This window comes from Fusarium falciforme, chromosome 8, assembly GCF_026873545.1.
Source record: "Fusarium falciforme chromosome 8, complete sequence".
Classification (NCBI taxonomy): Eukaryota; Fungi; Ascomycota; class Sordariomycetes; order Hypocreales; family Nectriaceae; genus Fusarium; species Fusarium falciforme.
Window position 1 is genome coordinate 418,394 of NC_070551.1, and position 15,055 is coordinate 433,448.

Below are 15,055 nucleotides of genomic sequence, written 5' to 3' on the forward strand. Positions count from 1 at the left end.
TACTTGGTGGTTGATCTTTGGACCGATATCCTTTAGATTCGGTCCAGGGTAGGACCGGTGTTTTTAATATTTAGTCCTAGGACCGATATGAGCGATATTTAGTCCTCTTGGTCCCTGCTTAGTCAGAGTATTTCTGCCATGCTTCCCCGCCTGGCCTATATCATAGCCATGACACGAGGTTCCCCCTTCGTTAGTTTTATCCTTAAGACCAGTTTTAGCGACTAAGTATTATCGGTGGGTAACTCTGACTTATAAAAATCTCCCTTTTGCTGACGCGATGTTAGGCCGAGTTTCTAAGCGTACTTCTTTGCGAAAACTTTCTAAAGCGCAGGGTCTTTCTACCTATATTAAGGCTTTTGGTTCCGAAATTATGCCTTATACTCGTTATTTCCGCCAGGGCTTATCCTGTAAGGTGGTTTCCGATCGTTCTAACTGTTGTTCCAATTATATAGATGCGAAGGTTATATGTGATAGAGCCGGTATGGCTTCCTTTTGTGAGTGCATATCGGTGCCTTTTCGCGGCTATTAGCTGATCTTCTATAGTTGCGAAAAACATCTAGGAGCGCAAGCGCCTAGAAGATGAGGAGGCTAAGGCAGAGGCTGCCTTAGAGGAGGCAATAGCTAAGCTTACTTATATCTAGAAACAGAAGAGGTTACTTAAGGCGCGTAGTAATAAGGCCTTTAAGCGTGGCTTACGTGCCTTAGAGGAGTTAGGCGAGCTCTATAAGGAGTCGTCTACTGTTATAGAGGCGTATTCTTTTAGGGCTATTGATTTGATTGATTAGAACGCTATTGGTCTTAACGAGCCTATGCTTGGCGTTATTAGTGGAAGTTCTTTAGAAGGCATTATATACTAGTAAGGTATTCTAGGGGTTCCTATGTATTTTCTGAGTCGGGGTAGTCCTTCTATTTGATAAAATATATTATTTTGCCGTTGATTTTGTTTATATCGAGAATAGCTTCTACGATATATTCTTCCGGTCTATTGACTTTTGTTTCTAGCTTGTTGTCAGTTTTAACTTAGATAGTGTTTTTTGCTGATTTAAGTAATAAAATATAAATGATTAGATGAAGCTTAACTTTTGGTAGTAAGTCCAGTTCATAGTTGTTTTCTGAGATTTTTCGTTTAATCTTATATAGTCTGATATATTTGTAGTTAAGTTTTTTGTTTTATTGTTTTATTTCGATGTTTTTTATTGCAAAGTAGACCATATCTCCCTCTAAGAAGATTAGTCCCTCGATTCTTTTCTTATTGGCGTATTCTATTATTCTATTTCTAACGAATTCGAGTTCTATTCGCATTTCTTCATGCAGGTTCTTTAGCTAGTCGCTAGTGAGAATTGCTTTGGGATTAATAATAGTATCTCATATCTATCGGTATACGTCTGGTATGAATCCGAAATTAGCGTAGGCTAATATAATCCTCGTGCTTTTGTTTATAGCTATATTATAGGCTAGCTATGCAGCTAGTAGCTTCTCGACCTAGTTAGTTTGTTCGTAGTTGATATAGCATCAAAGGTATTATTCCAGTATCTGGTTCATGCGTTCAGTCTAACTATCTGTCTCCTTATGGTATACTATGGAGAGTTTATGGTTAATTCTTAGGTATCCTATGAGGCTTTACTAGAATTTTAAAGCGAATAGTAGTTCTCGATTTATGATGATTTTGAGTAATATGCTGTATATCTTAGCGATATGAAAGTAGAAAAGGTAGGTAAATTCTTCGGCCGTTGTTGATTCTTTGTAGGGTATAAAATAGGAAAATTTCATGAGTCTATCTATGATAATAAGAATGCTATTATAGAAGTTTCTAGTGGCTGGTTCTTCTAATAGGGGTAGTTTAGTGATGAAGTCTATAGTGATAGAATCCCATGGTTGTTATATAACTGGGAGTGGTTGTAGCTTACCGTAGGGTTTGTGGCGTCGTGCCTTGGTTTTTGCGCAGAGGTCGTATTATTCAATAATTATTGCGATAGTTTTCTTCATATTAGGAAAGGTAAATGTCGTCTTGACTTATTCTAGGGTTTTATTGATTCCTTAGTGTCTATATAGTAAGTGGCTATATATTTTACGTATAAGGCTATATTATAATTTATCTAGGACTTATTACTTATTTGTTTTCTCTTTATCTGGGAGTCGTTTGTTATATTCTTAGATCTACTGCAAGAGTAGATTACCCTATTCCATGGTATAGGTTATACCGATGATTCAGTAGGGTATTCTTATGACCCTATCCTATTCATAGGTAACAGATTCAGTATTAGGGTTGTAGTTTATGCAATTTCGCGTCTATCATTTGATTTTTTATTTGAACTGGTCGTCGTCGTAGATATGGTTTATTCGTTCGAACGTTGACCAGTGGTTTCTATCGTGGGGAAATAGGTTATAGTAGTATTAGAAGATTAGTCCAAACACTTCGTCAGGGATAGTGATTCCTCCGTAGAACATAAGAAGTCTATCTTTTCTTCGGTCATATCCTCGTGCATAGTCTATAAAATCGATGATTTGTTTCTCATAGCCTCTAATAAGCTGAAGGTGCTCTGGTAGGGGTATTAGCCCGTCGTCCTGCTGGGCGTCGGCGGTCTTCCCTTAGCATCCTCTATATCGATACATTTTTCCTTCTATTTTGCTTTCGAGGTTATGGTCGTTATAGTATTGTTGTATGGCTTTGGTTATCTCTTCTAGGTTACCGTGATATATGACTTAGTGGTGGTAATAGTCAAAGATGGCTTGGAGTGCTTCATCGGGGATGGAGATCTTCCCCTTATACGTCTAGACTCCGTCGCTTCGCCGTCAGTATCCTAGTGCGTACTTAATGGAATCTATAACTAGTTGTTTGTGTTTCCTAATAAGTACAAGGTGTTCTAGTAAGGGTGCTAGCTTCCGTGTTTGCCTAACGAACTTCTGCTTAAGGTGTCCTTCTGGTATAAAGTGCAGAAGTTGTTCCTTGGCTTTAATCTTTCCAGTGTCTAGGTCGGGTCGTTGGCTAATGGTATCCGCCTTGCCGTTCTCTGTTCCTTTGATATGGATAATGACGTAGTCGAATTCCAAAAGGTATTCGGCGTATCGCAGTTATCGTCCGCTAAGTTCTTAGGTTTTCGCGAAGTGGGTGATATTCTTGTGATCTATATATACCTTGATCTAGTGCTTACTTCCGAGGAGGTAGTATTGAAATTCCTTGAAAGCGTTGATGATTGCGAGGAATTCCTTATCGTAGATAGGGTAGTTAAGCTCTGCTCCATGTAGCTTATGGGAGTAGAACGCGATGGGATATAGGAGCCCTTTATCATCTCGTTGTCTGATCTGGGCGCCTAGCGCGAAATCCGAGGCATCCGTTTCGAGTTCGATTTATTAAGATAGATCAAACATCTTAAATACTAGCTCGCTTAGGATAAGTTCCTTGATCTGGTTGAAAGCTTCCCTGGCCTTGGCTCCGAAGAGGAAAGCTTTATCTTTCTTTATGAGTTCAGTCAGTGGTGCTACGATCTTCCTAAATCGTTTAAGGAATCTATGGTAGTAATTAGCGAAACCAAGGAAGGCTTATACTTCCTTAACGTTAGTTAGTTCCTTCTAGTCCTTGACTGCTGAGACCTTCTTGGGGTCTATGCGTATCTCGTTGTGAGAGATAATGTGTCCGAGGAATTCTACCTCTGAGGCGTGGAATTTGCTTTTCTCGGGTTCTACTAGCAACTTGGCGTCTTATAGTGTTTGCAGTACCTTATGGACGTGTTCTATGTGTTCTTCTTCCGTTTCAGAGAAGATAAAGATATCATCCAGGTAACATATAACAAATATATCTAGGTGTTCTCATAGCATATTATTAATTATTCATTAAAATACAGTAGGTGCGTTTATGAGTCCAAAAGGCATAATGAGGTACTTAAATAGTCCGTACTTAGTATAAAAAGCGGTTTTCTATTTATATCCTTCTTTGATCTAAATAAGGTTATAGGCTCCTTTGAGGTCAAGTGCGATAAAATACTTTATACTAAAAAGTCAATCCTTTAACTTATTAATAAGAGGTAATAATATATGATCTTTAACTATAATAGCATTGAGCATTCTAAAATCAACGCAAAGTCAGAGTTTTCCGTTTTTCTTTGGGATAAACATAACGGGGTATCCGATAGATAACTTGCTTTCCCTAATATATCCTTTCCGTAGTATATCTTTAATATATTCCTTTAACACTAGTAGTTATGCTTTATTAAGTGGGTAGAGTTTGCTAAAGCTAGGTTACTTCCTATCGATAAACTTAATTTCGAGGTTATAATATATATGTTCTAATAGATTTATCTTAAGTTCTTCCGCAAAGAGTTTCTCATAGATACAGTATTATGGTGGAATGTTCTTAAGTCATTCTTCTTCTAGTATCTTCTTAATATGCTTAAGGTCTTCTTCTAATCTATGGAATTATTATATAACGCGTGTGATTATTTGCTAATTCTATTGTTTCTATCTATTATGGTATTTATATCGTGTTCCTTTTGGTAGAGAGGTATCTCGTGTTTGCCTCTGCTTAACTTCTCCGGCGTCTTTAGTAGAAGTTTGAGATCTCATGTCGTCTTTTAAGTTATTATCTGACGTAGAGGGTGCTTCCTCGTTAAAAGAGAGCACTTGGCTAGTCCTCTAGTTGAAATGTGGGTTGAATCGGCGTAACTATGGGTACCCGAGTACTAGGTCATAGCCTTCCATAGGTACAACATCGAATAAGATTCCTTGGTTCTTTCTTTTAATAAAAACTTTGAGGTGATCAATCTCGCTATCAATGACTCCGTTATTATAATTAAACTGTTTCCCTTCGAGGTTGATTATCATATAGGGCTTTGCCTTATACCTCCATGGTAGCTTAAGTCTGTTCGCCGTCCTCGGGTTAAATAGATTCTGCTTAGCTCTACTATCTACTAAAGCACATAGCTATTCTCCCTTAACTCATACTAGTATTTTAAAATGTCTTAGATTGGTACCTCCCTTTGTGGTGCGTAGGGCCTTCTGTGGCATTATGAGTTGTTTTTCCCCCTGTGGCCCTTTCATAGGCGGGCTTCCTAGTTTTTTGACATTGCCATGGTGTAGCTAGTGTGGTTATGTTCGCATTCGTCGTTGTCGCATGCTTCGTAGTTATGTGTATTATCCTGGCTATATAGCCAGTCTTGGTATTATTGTTCCTATTCCTAACCTGGGTTTTCTTCGTCCTCTAACCAGGTCATGGGTTCTTGTTCCTCTAGTGCTTCTTCCTGGCTGACTTACTTCTGCCAGTCTTTGACCTTATGGATGGTCTACTTGCGTTTCTGGATGGCTCGGTATAGGTTTTTATGGTATCACGCGTATGCGACGCTGATAGCGTCGTACTAGTGAAATACCTAGTAGCCTTCTATCTCGTACCACATGTAAGGTTGGTTGTTAGGTTGAGCCGGTAGGGCAATAGGGAAGTAGTCTTGCTCCTGCTTTTCTTCCCTATGTTCCTCATACCAGTGGTGTTGGCAGGATATCTAGGAGATGCTAGGATGTTCCCTGTGCGTTAGGTATATCTATATATCGTCTTATGGGTTGAATAGTGCTTCTCGATATCGCGGGTTTTTAGCTAGTTCCCTATGGTAGGCTCTAATATAGATTTCCTATTTGTGTGCTATATCCACATATTCTCATGCGGTCTGGATATACCTTTCTCGTAGGTCATTCTAATACCTATTATCGTGCTCATCATAGAACCATAGGTAGTTCTCTTCTTCCCATAGCTCTTTGTCGCTCTTCTAGCGCTTCTATCATTAGGAGCGTTCCTTGTGTAGTTCCTTTTATAGTTTTTTGGCTTTATGCTCGAATTTGGTTTAGTTGGTGCCGCTGCTACTTGCCTTGGCGATCCGGTCGTTACGTAGTAGCCTGCCGTGTCGGTCCGCTCGTTGGCATTCATAGATCTCATTATACTCCCATGATGCCTTGACTTGGTGTTAGGAGCATAGGGTATAGTTACATTATGTAGGGTCGTCTTATTTACAGTCCCTTCGGTGGGCTATAGAGGGCATTAGGAACTGCTTATCCCTATCGTATCCCATAATCCACTTTTTATAGTTAAAACCTTCCGCTATGGCTTCCTTGAAGTCTGCTTACTCGGCTGGCATTAGGGGCGCTTATTACTTCTGCCCTATCAGTATCACTTCTTTTTGTTTAAGTTTCCTAGTAACCCCGATAATAACCCTTCTGCCATTTATTATATCTAGCATAGGGTTTCCTTGCTTTATTAGTTCTAGGAGTGATTGCCATTATACGCCTTAGGTTCCCTTTGGTTATTCCTTGGTTCGTCCTACCCAGCTATGGGCTACTCTGTTATCTAGTTTTTATTCGTACTTATCGTCGTTCGTTCCTACTGGTATATCATATCCGCTTCGGGATATCGCGATGAGTTTAGTCGTTTAAATCGCGGTTTAGGGTTCCTTATCTTCCCACTGGGCTTACCATGCTATGTTTATATATTTCTTACCTTCTAGGAGGGATCGTCATTGGTTTAGCTAATAACATCCTTCCTTAATGTCTCGCTGTTTCTTATAATAAACCTTTTCGATATGGTTCATTTTATGGCAGTATCAGCATTTAAGGCCATAGTAATCCTGTTTGCCTTTTTATGCGGCTCTAAGTACCATGGGGCCGGCTTCTATGCCATAAGAGGTATTACTACTCCTTTTCTTACCTTAATTAGCATCGAAACGTAGATTATTGGCCTTATTGTTGCCAAACTTGGGGTTCTATAGTTTCTTCTATAAGAACTACTAATTATCGATCCTTACTGCCCTGCCGATATAGTTAATAAGGTTATTAGGTCGATCTTCTTTGTAAAGTTCCGCTTAGACCTCTTTCTTAAGTCCATCGAAGAAAAAGGACATTAGGGGTTCTTAGTCCTAATTAAGCTTCAAGGCGAATTAGAGATACTTTATTCCATATTCCGAGGCTAAGTAGGTTTATCTGAGTGCCTTGATTTCCCTTTCAGCTTATGCCTTCTCGTCGACCGTTCCAAATGCTTACTAGAGCGCGGCTTCGAAGGTCTTAAAGCTAGAATAGAGGTTAGCAGTCCTAGGGGAAAGTTCGGCGAATAGGGTAGTGAGATATTCTTTTATGATAGGTTCAAACTAGGCTATGGCATGCTTAGTAAGTCGCCCTGCGGTATATTGAACTTTGCTGGACGCCAGGTTAAATTGTGTTGGATAGTAGGTTATGAAGGCGCGTAGCTATGTGAGGAATATAGGTAGCTTATAAGTAGTTCCGTCGAACTTCTCCGGGGGGTCTAGCTTTAGGATTTCTCCTACGTCCTTGCCTCTCATAGCGGCGGTTACTATATTATTGACTTCTTAGACGTTATTTATGTACTAGGCATTCTATACTCGCTATGTTTCGCCTATCCTTTTAATGAGGTCGCGGAGCCCATCTATCTTAGTGCTTATGGCGGTGATTTAGGCATGGAGCTACTTAATGTCTTCGTCGTCGTCATCATTATCCTCCATTTCCTCATCGGTTAGGGTGGCCTAGACAGGTATAGGTGGGTGGTTAGCAGGTAGGACCTACTACTAGTTATTTACGGGAGTTGCCTAAGTAGCCATTGCGTTTGATATTATTTAAGGTAACGCGAGTAATCTACTAAATAAGAGCTATCAACGTGTGACGATCATATATATTCCCAAGGGATAAACCGGTCGTGCTAGGTTTATATTAGCAGATAGACTAGTCGCGCTATGCTTGAATAAGGGGGTGTCACGTCTAGTAATATGCTTAAAGGTATTAAGTATAACCAAGTTGTATTAATAGCTGAGGCAGCTACTACATAAGAAAGTGCAATGAATATGTTCTATATACTTAGTGGTTGATCTTTGGACCGATGTCCTCTGGATTCGGTCCAGGGTAGGACCGGTGTTTTCAATGTTCGGTCCCAGGACCAATGTGAGCGATGTTCGGTCCTCTCGGTCCCTGCTTAGTCAGAGTGTTTCTGCCATGCTTCCCCGCCTGGCCCATGTCATGGCCGTGACAGCACAGGTATGCTATTACATGACCAGAAACATTGAACAGACGAACTGATGGTCATGTAGCATCATCAAACGCCTGAGATGAAGGAGCGAGCTAGAAGCCTGGGAGAGGGTGTTTTGGATTATGATGGTTGCGCCCAGCTTTGGGTCAGAACGTGGGACGATTGGCTGGCCTTTTACAACAGCAAAGAATATGCTGCGGCGTTGAGTGATGACTGTAATAGGTTCATGGCGCTACCAATGACATACATGATTGGTTACGAAAACCTCGTGGTAGGGGATGCTTCCAAGTGGATAGGCGGCAAGGATGGCATGGATGTTGAGAAGCTCAAGTAGTTTGTATTGTAATCGGACAACTATGATGCTATGATGTGTTGATAATGTCTTCTTTGTTATAGTTGAAGGTTCGGCCCTCGATGGGATAACTAAGCCAGACGACCGTAATTAGAGAACGACAAGAAGACTTTTTTGAAAAGACGAAGAAATGGCAGTGACTTAAATTTCTAGCAACATAACCGAGCAGCTCATGTGTAGGTATTAAGAAACTATGACTTTATGTATAAAAGAGTCGAAGATTCATCCTGATGAAGAACCTAAACGCAATTTTACCACAGCACATACGCATCACACGAATATGTTCCTCAGGAGATGAGATTCTGGAAACCATATTGACAGAATGTATAAATGTGTTATCATCATAAAAAACGAGAAGCAATAATACTGGTCTCGAGATTCATGAACAATCAGCCATTTGAGACTTTCCAAAGTACCTCGTCGTGCCAGTGTGCCTCATGCGATGGAGCCTCGCAGGGGTCTCGATTTGGTGCCCTTCATCTCTTACAAGTCATAGCTTAGGATTTCTCGACATGCAGCGATGTAACTTCCCCCTTCTCTGCCGCAGCATTGCTTTGCATGACCAACCGTTCCGCCAAGATGGTGTGCTTGACATCTTCCCTGGCAAAGAGCACGTCGATCTCCTCCAAGGTCTTTCCAGTAGTCTATCTTGTGGTTAGTCTTATCCCTTTTCCAGGGCAATGTCCAAATGCTTACCTCGGGACACATGAAATAAACGAAAAAGATTGCCACAAAGCAAGACAAGGCCATCCAAATCCATATCTTCCAACCGACATTCTGAAGTGCGATACCACCAGCAAATACGGTGATGAAAGAAAAGAGCCACTCGCCAAAGGCTCCGGCGGCGGCACCAGCATGCCGAAGCTTGAGAGGCGCAATCTACATTAGGGTGTTAGCGAATCGCATAATGAAGCATAATGACGCCTTACCTCCGGACCGTAAAGCCAACAGATTCCGATCCATCCGTAGCCGAATACTGTATTGTAGACAAAGATGGCGCCGACCGCTGTCCATTGAGTGGCGAGGGTAGGGTTAGAAATGCCAATCATTGCAACGAAAATCACCATGCAGATTGTCAAAACAACTGCGGACCACATGAGAATACTACGTCGACCAAACTTCTCGACAGTCCAAACGAGTGGAACCGTTCCGAGTGCAAAGGCAGTATTCATTATTGCAGCCAGGAGCTGAGCCATGAAGGGTGACAGACCGATTTGAGCAAAGATGACTGTGCTGTAGTAGACGGAAAGATTGATGCCTTGATTTGAATAGATTAGACTTTAGAATCCTTTATAGGCTAGGAGACTTACCCATCATCTGCTGGATGGCTAGAATAAGAAAAGAAATTCGGATGCGACGCCCGACTCGAAGATCGCTACGATCCCAGATAAGATCCAGAAGGTTGAATCCCTTATCGCTCTCAGACTCGAAGGCGATGCTGGTCAGAATAGAGCTCTTCATGTTCTGGACCCTTTCATCGTGGACCTCGGCGTCAAAGATTTGACACAAGGTCTTGTCGCCTTCCGCCTCATAGCCCTTTGCGTAGTACCATCGGGGAGTATCTGGAAGCAGAAGCACGATGCTGCCGGCGCAAACGGCGAATAGAACCTGCAGAGCAACCGGGAAGCGCTGCGATATTTGGTCAGATACCTTTGGAATGGACACCATGACGAGCCACCACTTACCCAGGAGATTTGGTTGTCCATGCGAGTGAACCCAAAGTCGACCCAATACGCGATAGCGGCACCTGAAACCAAGAAGATGCAGGTGACAGCAACATCAGGCCCGCGTTCTTCGTGATGGGTGCTCATTTCAGCTTGGTAGGTAGGGATAGAGCAGGAAATGAACTAATCGAATCAGCGATAAATTCGAGGGATTGGCGTCTGTGCGAGGGCAGAAGGGATACTTACACCAATTCCAATACCCTGCAGAGTGGTCAGTCTAGGATCATGAAATGCAACAAGGGCGTACTCACACAAAGGATACGGCCAACAATCATGTGAGGAACGGACCATGCTGAGGCCTGGAGACTACCACCAATAACAACAAAGAGATTACCCAGGAGGATACAGTTGCGTCGACCGAGAGGCATGCCAATAACCGTTACTGCAAGCGAGCAAACGGTAGCGGCAAGAGTGTAAGCTGAGGCGATCATTGGAATGACATAGGTTCCGGTCGGGTACTGGTGATCATGTCAGGTTAGCAAGGAATCTTCCACTTGATCGGGTTGGAATGGCCACTCACGCCCATGGCATGCAGGAAAGGTTCGGTCTCCTGGATGCCACCAAGGACACCCGCATCGTAGCCGTAGAGGCAGAAAGACTGTAAATGATGTTAGAGTATAGCCTCAGCAAGGTCGCATAGGGGTGTATCATACGATAGCGCAGCTCGTGGAGAGCAACCGCTTGATCGTCTTTCCCCGGATCTTGGACTTTAGACGGGCAAACATGTTGAAGATATCGTACGCAAGATCAAAGAACAGTGTGTTGAGGATATATCTTGTAAAGATTTAGATGGATGTCTCGTTTGTGGAATGCCAACAGAACAGTGTCCTTGACTTGGTCGACCATAGCTGGCAATGCTTGCTGTACTTATGGTACTGCTAAAAGACGCGAAGACGGTCTCGATCTTAACCCTAAACCTGCCAAGACCCACATCCCCAGACGATGAGAGGATCGATCCCCGCACGTTATCTCTCCCCACAATTTCCCCAGACCCAAAGCTTTGCGCCCACACCTGAGTTAGGTCACCTGCCGTGCCTCCCGGCAACCGTAAAGTTTGCTGTTGAAAAGGGAGTGTGCGTTGATTTCCACGGAATCCTTTTCCGTTAGATTACGCAATTGGCTGTTCATGAGTCAGTTCCTACCTCTCAAGAAAAGCTTGACCCCGGACATCACAAGCATGACACATGTACAATTATCGCAAGTACAAGATCTTTTCATTACTTTTACTAATCAAGTTGATGCTCCAAATCTGCGAGTTCTGGGTTTTTTGAGGGGATCCGCCGAGAGCCAAGCTATATAACGTCCCTTGAGGCCTCGCCACTTTATACACTGGACTCGTTATTGGCACAGCAATTCAAGCCAAACAAAATGACAGCAATCACGAAATCCGTTCAATCAGTTCAAGGCGAGGCCAAAGCCTCAAATGGTCTTTCCGACTCTCGGCTTTTTAAACCCATCAAGATTGGCAACATGATGCTTCACCATCGCATTGCCATGTGCCCTTTGACTCGTTATCGAGCCTCGGATGAGCATGTCCCTACACCTTCTTTCCAGGATTATTACGGCCAAAGAGCATCTGTTCCTGGCACACTTTTAATTTCGGAAGGGACCTTCATCTCCCCGGCACATGGTGGATTCGCCAATGCACCCGGTATCTACACTGATGAGCAGATCAAGGCGTGGCGACCTGTCACGGATGCCGTTCATGCAAAAGGAGGATTCATATTCTGCCAACTCTGGGCACTCGGTCGAACTGCTGAGCCCGACGTCGCAGAGAAAGAGGGCATTGAATTTCGCAGCTCTAGCGACATTGCCCCGGATTCAGTCCGACCCAGGCCGAAACCATTCACCATCCCCGAGATTCATGAGTGTGTTCAGGTTTATGCACAGGCCGCCAAAAATGCTATTGAGGCTGGCTTCGACGGCGTCGAACTCCATGGAGCAAACGGATATCTTATCGATCAATTTATCCAGGATCGATGCAATCAAAGGACCGACGCCTATGGCGGTAGCATTGAGAACCGTTCCAGGTTCGCTGTCGAGGTGGTCAAAGCAGTCTGTGATGCCATTGGCCCCGAGCGAACAGGCATAAGGTTCAGTCCTTGGAGCGTTTACAACGACATGCGGATGGAGGACCCGATCCCACAGTTCTCAGATCTCATTGAGAGACTGAAGCCGTTCAATCTTGCATATCTTCACTTGATAGAATCCAGGATTGCCGGCGCACAAGACGTCGAATCTGGTAGCACCGACAAGCTGACCTTTGCCATTGACATCTGGGATGGACCACTTTTCATCGCCGGTGGGTATACTCCTGAGAGTGCACGAAGGCTTGTGGACGAGGATTATCCCACTAGGGATATCGTGGTTCCGTTTGGGAGATATTTCCTCTCTACGCCAGATCTTCCATTCCGAATTCAGAGAGGCCTAGAGCTCAACAAGTATGATCGCGCAACGTTCTACACGCCAAAGGAGATTAAAGGCTACACCGATTATCCTTTCAGCGAGCAGTTCTTGGAATTCATCAAAAGCAATGGTAGTTAGAACAGTGATTGAGTAGAGGTAGTGGAATGAGGAGCTCACTTTCAAGTACTGCTAGTCCCCAAAGGTGTTGACAACTGATGTCATGTAATGTGGTGCATTTTTCACTTGGAATCTCATCAACCAAGAGCTGTACAAGAGAGTTCGGCCGGCCAGCGAGACATAGAATGTTCTACGACCACGCAGGCGCCTGTCCACTCCACGACGCGTTCACGTACCATGGAGTATCTACATCAATCGGCAATCAACCTGCCGGCCTCAATTCTACCTTGTGGTATGGGGTTGAAAATGTTGTAAACGAGTATATGACTTCCTACTTGTGATGGTACGAGGATGACCAAGACGGGTCGTCAGGAAGGTCAAAGAAACCCCCAGTGTCAACAGGCTACATTTGCTAACAAAGACCCTCTAACCCTAAGTGTTTGGCCTTGTTGACGTGTGATAGGTTGGCATGGCCTAACTGCACCGAGGATCTCGGGCCGCCTTGTCCCAGAGGAATCTTGATGCCGCGGACTCTAAACCCGACATTCGATGATCACGGAAGTAAATTCCGCCGGAAAGTGATGGCGAACACGCCATCTTGGACCCCAGATTTCCCCGCTTTCTGATAGCCAAGCGTGTAGTCTATCAGTTGTACTTAAACTATGCCGGCTTGGAACAAGTCTGTCATGGCAACATTAACTGCGTCGCGCAAAACCAGTTGCGAATACTCACCTCCTTGCCCCCATTCTGTTACATATTCAGCCTTGAAGCTTCTCACGATGTCGACTGAGAAAGTCATCATCATCACTGGCGGTGCTTCGGGGATGGGTTTGGCTGTTGCCAGATCGCTAGCCTCAGCCGGTTGGAGAGTTCATATTCTAGATCTCAACGAAGCTGCCGGTGCAGTTGCCGTCCGCGAGAACCCAGAATTGCGGTTCACTCAAACTGACGTCAACTCTTTCGAATCTCTGTCTTCCGCCTTTGACAATATCTTCAAAGCTGAAGGTCGACTTGATGTGGTGTTTGCCAATGCCGGCATTCTTCAGACCGACAGCTTCTACGAGAAAGCGAGCTCCTTGCCCCCGCCAGAACCACGTCAACTGAGCATCGACATCAACCTGAAAGCCGTCATCAACACTTCGTATCTTGCACGACAGTATTTCCTAGCCCCTGGAAACCTTTCTCAAGGTCCCGTTCTAATAATGACAGCCAGCATTGCAAGCTTTGTATGTACCTCCTGACATCAAAGGTTAGAGTCACGCAGAACTGATATAATATAGTATGCTCAAGAGTTCAATCCTCTGTACACAGCCTCCAAAGCTGGTGTTCTTGGATTCATGCGGTCGGTGGCTTATCCGTTTTTCAAGGATGGCATCCGAACATATGCCATCTGCCCGGGGACTATCCGCACAAACCTGTTGACGAGCGAGATGTGGAGGGCGTTCCCGGCTGAGCACCTAACCCCAGTTGAGACTGTGGTTTCCACTGTTCAATCTCTTATCGATGGCGGAAGTATCATTGATTCCAAAGGCAGGGAAGTAGCCGAGGATGAAAATTATGGGTTAGCGGTCGAGATCTTTGGCGAGAGTATCTTTATCAGGGACCAGATGGAATATAGTCATGATGGTATAAGGTTGTTATGTGAGGCTGCAAGTTTAAAAAATCAGCAGGCTAGTCTAGGAAGTAAGAATTAAAGAGGTCTTATTATAAGATAAAATAATACATTATAACTCTTATAAAGATACAGAATTATATATGACTGGTATTTACTTCGTTCCACCGTCTTGATCATCTGGCTGTTCATCCTTTACTTCGTATGCCTTCAACTCTTCAGGAATATCCTCGTACTTGACTTCCTCATCCTGCCAAAATAGTGCATCTAGTCTGTCAATAATATTTTGAGGCACTCCATCATTAATACGGAATCTATGCCCATCGAGACAAACGACATCAGGTTTGACATTTTCCAATTGCCCTCGCTTTTCTATCACATCCTGAGCTTGGTCTATAGCTTGCTGATTGGTGGACATGATTTATGTACTGATAGGTGAAGCCTATTTTTAATGTCTTATGAGTAACTGCATGAATTTTAATGAATTATACTACTCACTGGTTGTTTAAGAATTGTCTTGCCCAGATTGTAAAGCTTACAAGGGTTTGAAAGGGAATCATTGCAGCCTTGTGAGTCCTGGGATTGGTTTTAACGTGAAACTATGCTGATATAAATAAGCTTAATAGCTGACGAATAGCACATACTCCTAACACTGCCACCGCCGCCTGGTCATGAACATGAGTTATTAGAGCAACGTTACGCTTGGATGACGGAAGAGGAGGGGTTCAATGTGGCGAAGCAAGCAACAAATAGGCTGATTTGTACTGGGACGTTCGAAAGGATGCCACCGAAAGGGGAAGGAGGAGGCATAGCAGGGGTTAAAATGTACATGATAC

General features: G+C 43.5%; 4 protein-coding genes across 4 annotated transcripts; 3 read left to right on the forward strand and 1 right to left on the reverse strand.

Annotated features, from left to right (window-relative positions):
• Nucleotides 1-7,902: 7,902 nt before the first annotated feature.
• On the forward strand, nt 7,903-8,342 carry NCS54_00994400 (EthD domain-containing protein; the record flags this gene model as incomplete). The annotated part of the gene is made up of 2 exons (XM_053155270.1): nt 7,903-8,016; nt 8,070-8,342. 2 exons carry the CDS (start codon nt 7,903-7,905, stop codon nt 8,340-8,342), a joined length of 387 nt encoding a protein of 128 aa, XP_053011245.1.
• A 515-nt stretch (nt 8,343-8,857) lies between these two features.
• Nucleotides 8,858-10,809, reverse strand: NCS54_00994500 (MFS domain-containing protein; the record flags this gene model as incomplete). Its single annotated transcript, XM_053155271.1, has 9 exons — nt 8,858-9,004; nt 9,057-9,239; nt 9,290-9,618; nt 9,671-9,989; nt 10,046-10,207; nt 10,271-10,285; nt 10,336-10,542; nt 10,605-10,682; nt 10,738-10,809. 9 exons carry the CDS (start codon nt 10,807-10,809, stop codon nt 8,858-8,860), a joined length of 1,512 nt encoding a protein of 503 aa, XP_053011246.1.
• Nucleotides 10,810-11,452: 643 nt separating this feature from the next.
• Nucleotides 11,453-12,628, forward strand: NCS54_00994600 (Oxidored-FMN domain-containing protein; the record flags this gene model as incomplete). The annotated part of the gene is made up of 1 exon (XM_053155272.1): nt 11,453-12,628. One exon carries the CDS (start codon nt 11,453-11,455, stop codon nt 12,626-12,628), a length of 1,176 nt encoding a protein of 391 aa, XP_053011247.1.
• A 758-nt stretch (nt 12,629-13,386) lies between these two features.
• NCS54_00994700 (Hypothetical protein) lies at nt 13,387-14,894 on the forward strand (the record flags this gene model as incomplete). The annotated part of the gene is made up of 3 exons (XM_053155273.1): nt 13,387-13,833; nt 13,888-14,233; nt 14,857-14,894. 3 exons carry the CDS (start codon nt 13,387-13,389, stop codon nt 14,892-14,894), a joined length of 831 nt encoding a protein of 276 aa, XP_053011248.1.
• Nucleotides 14,895-15,055: the final 161 nt, after the last annotated feature.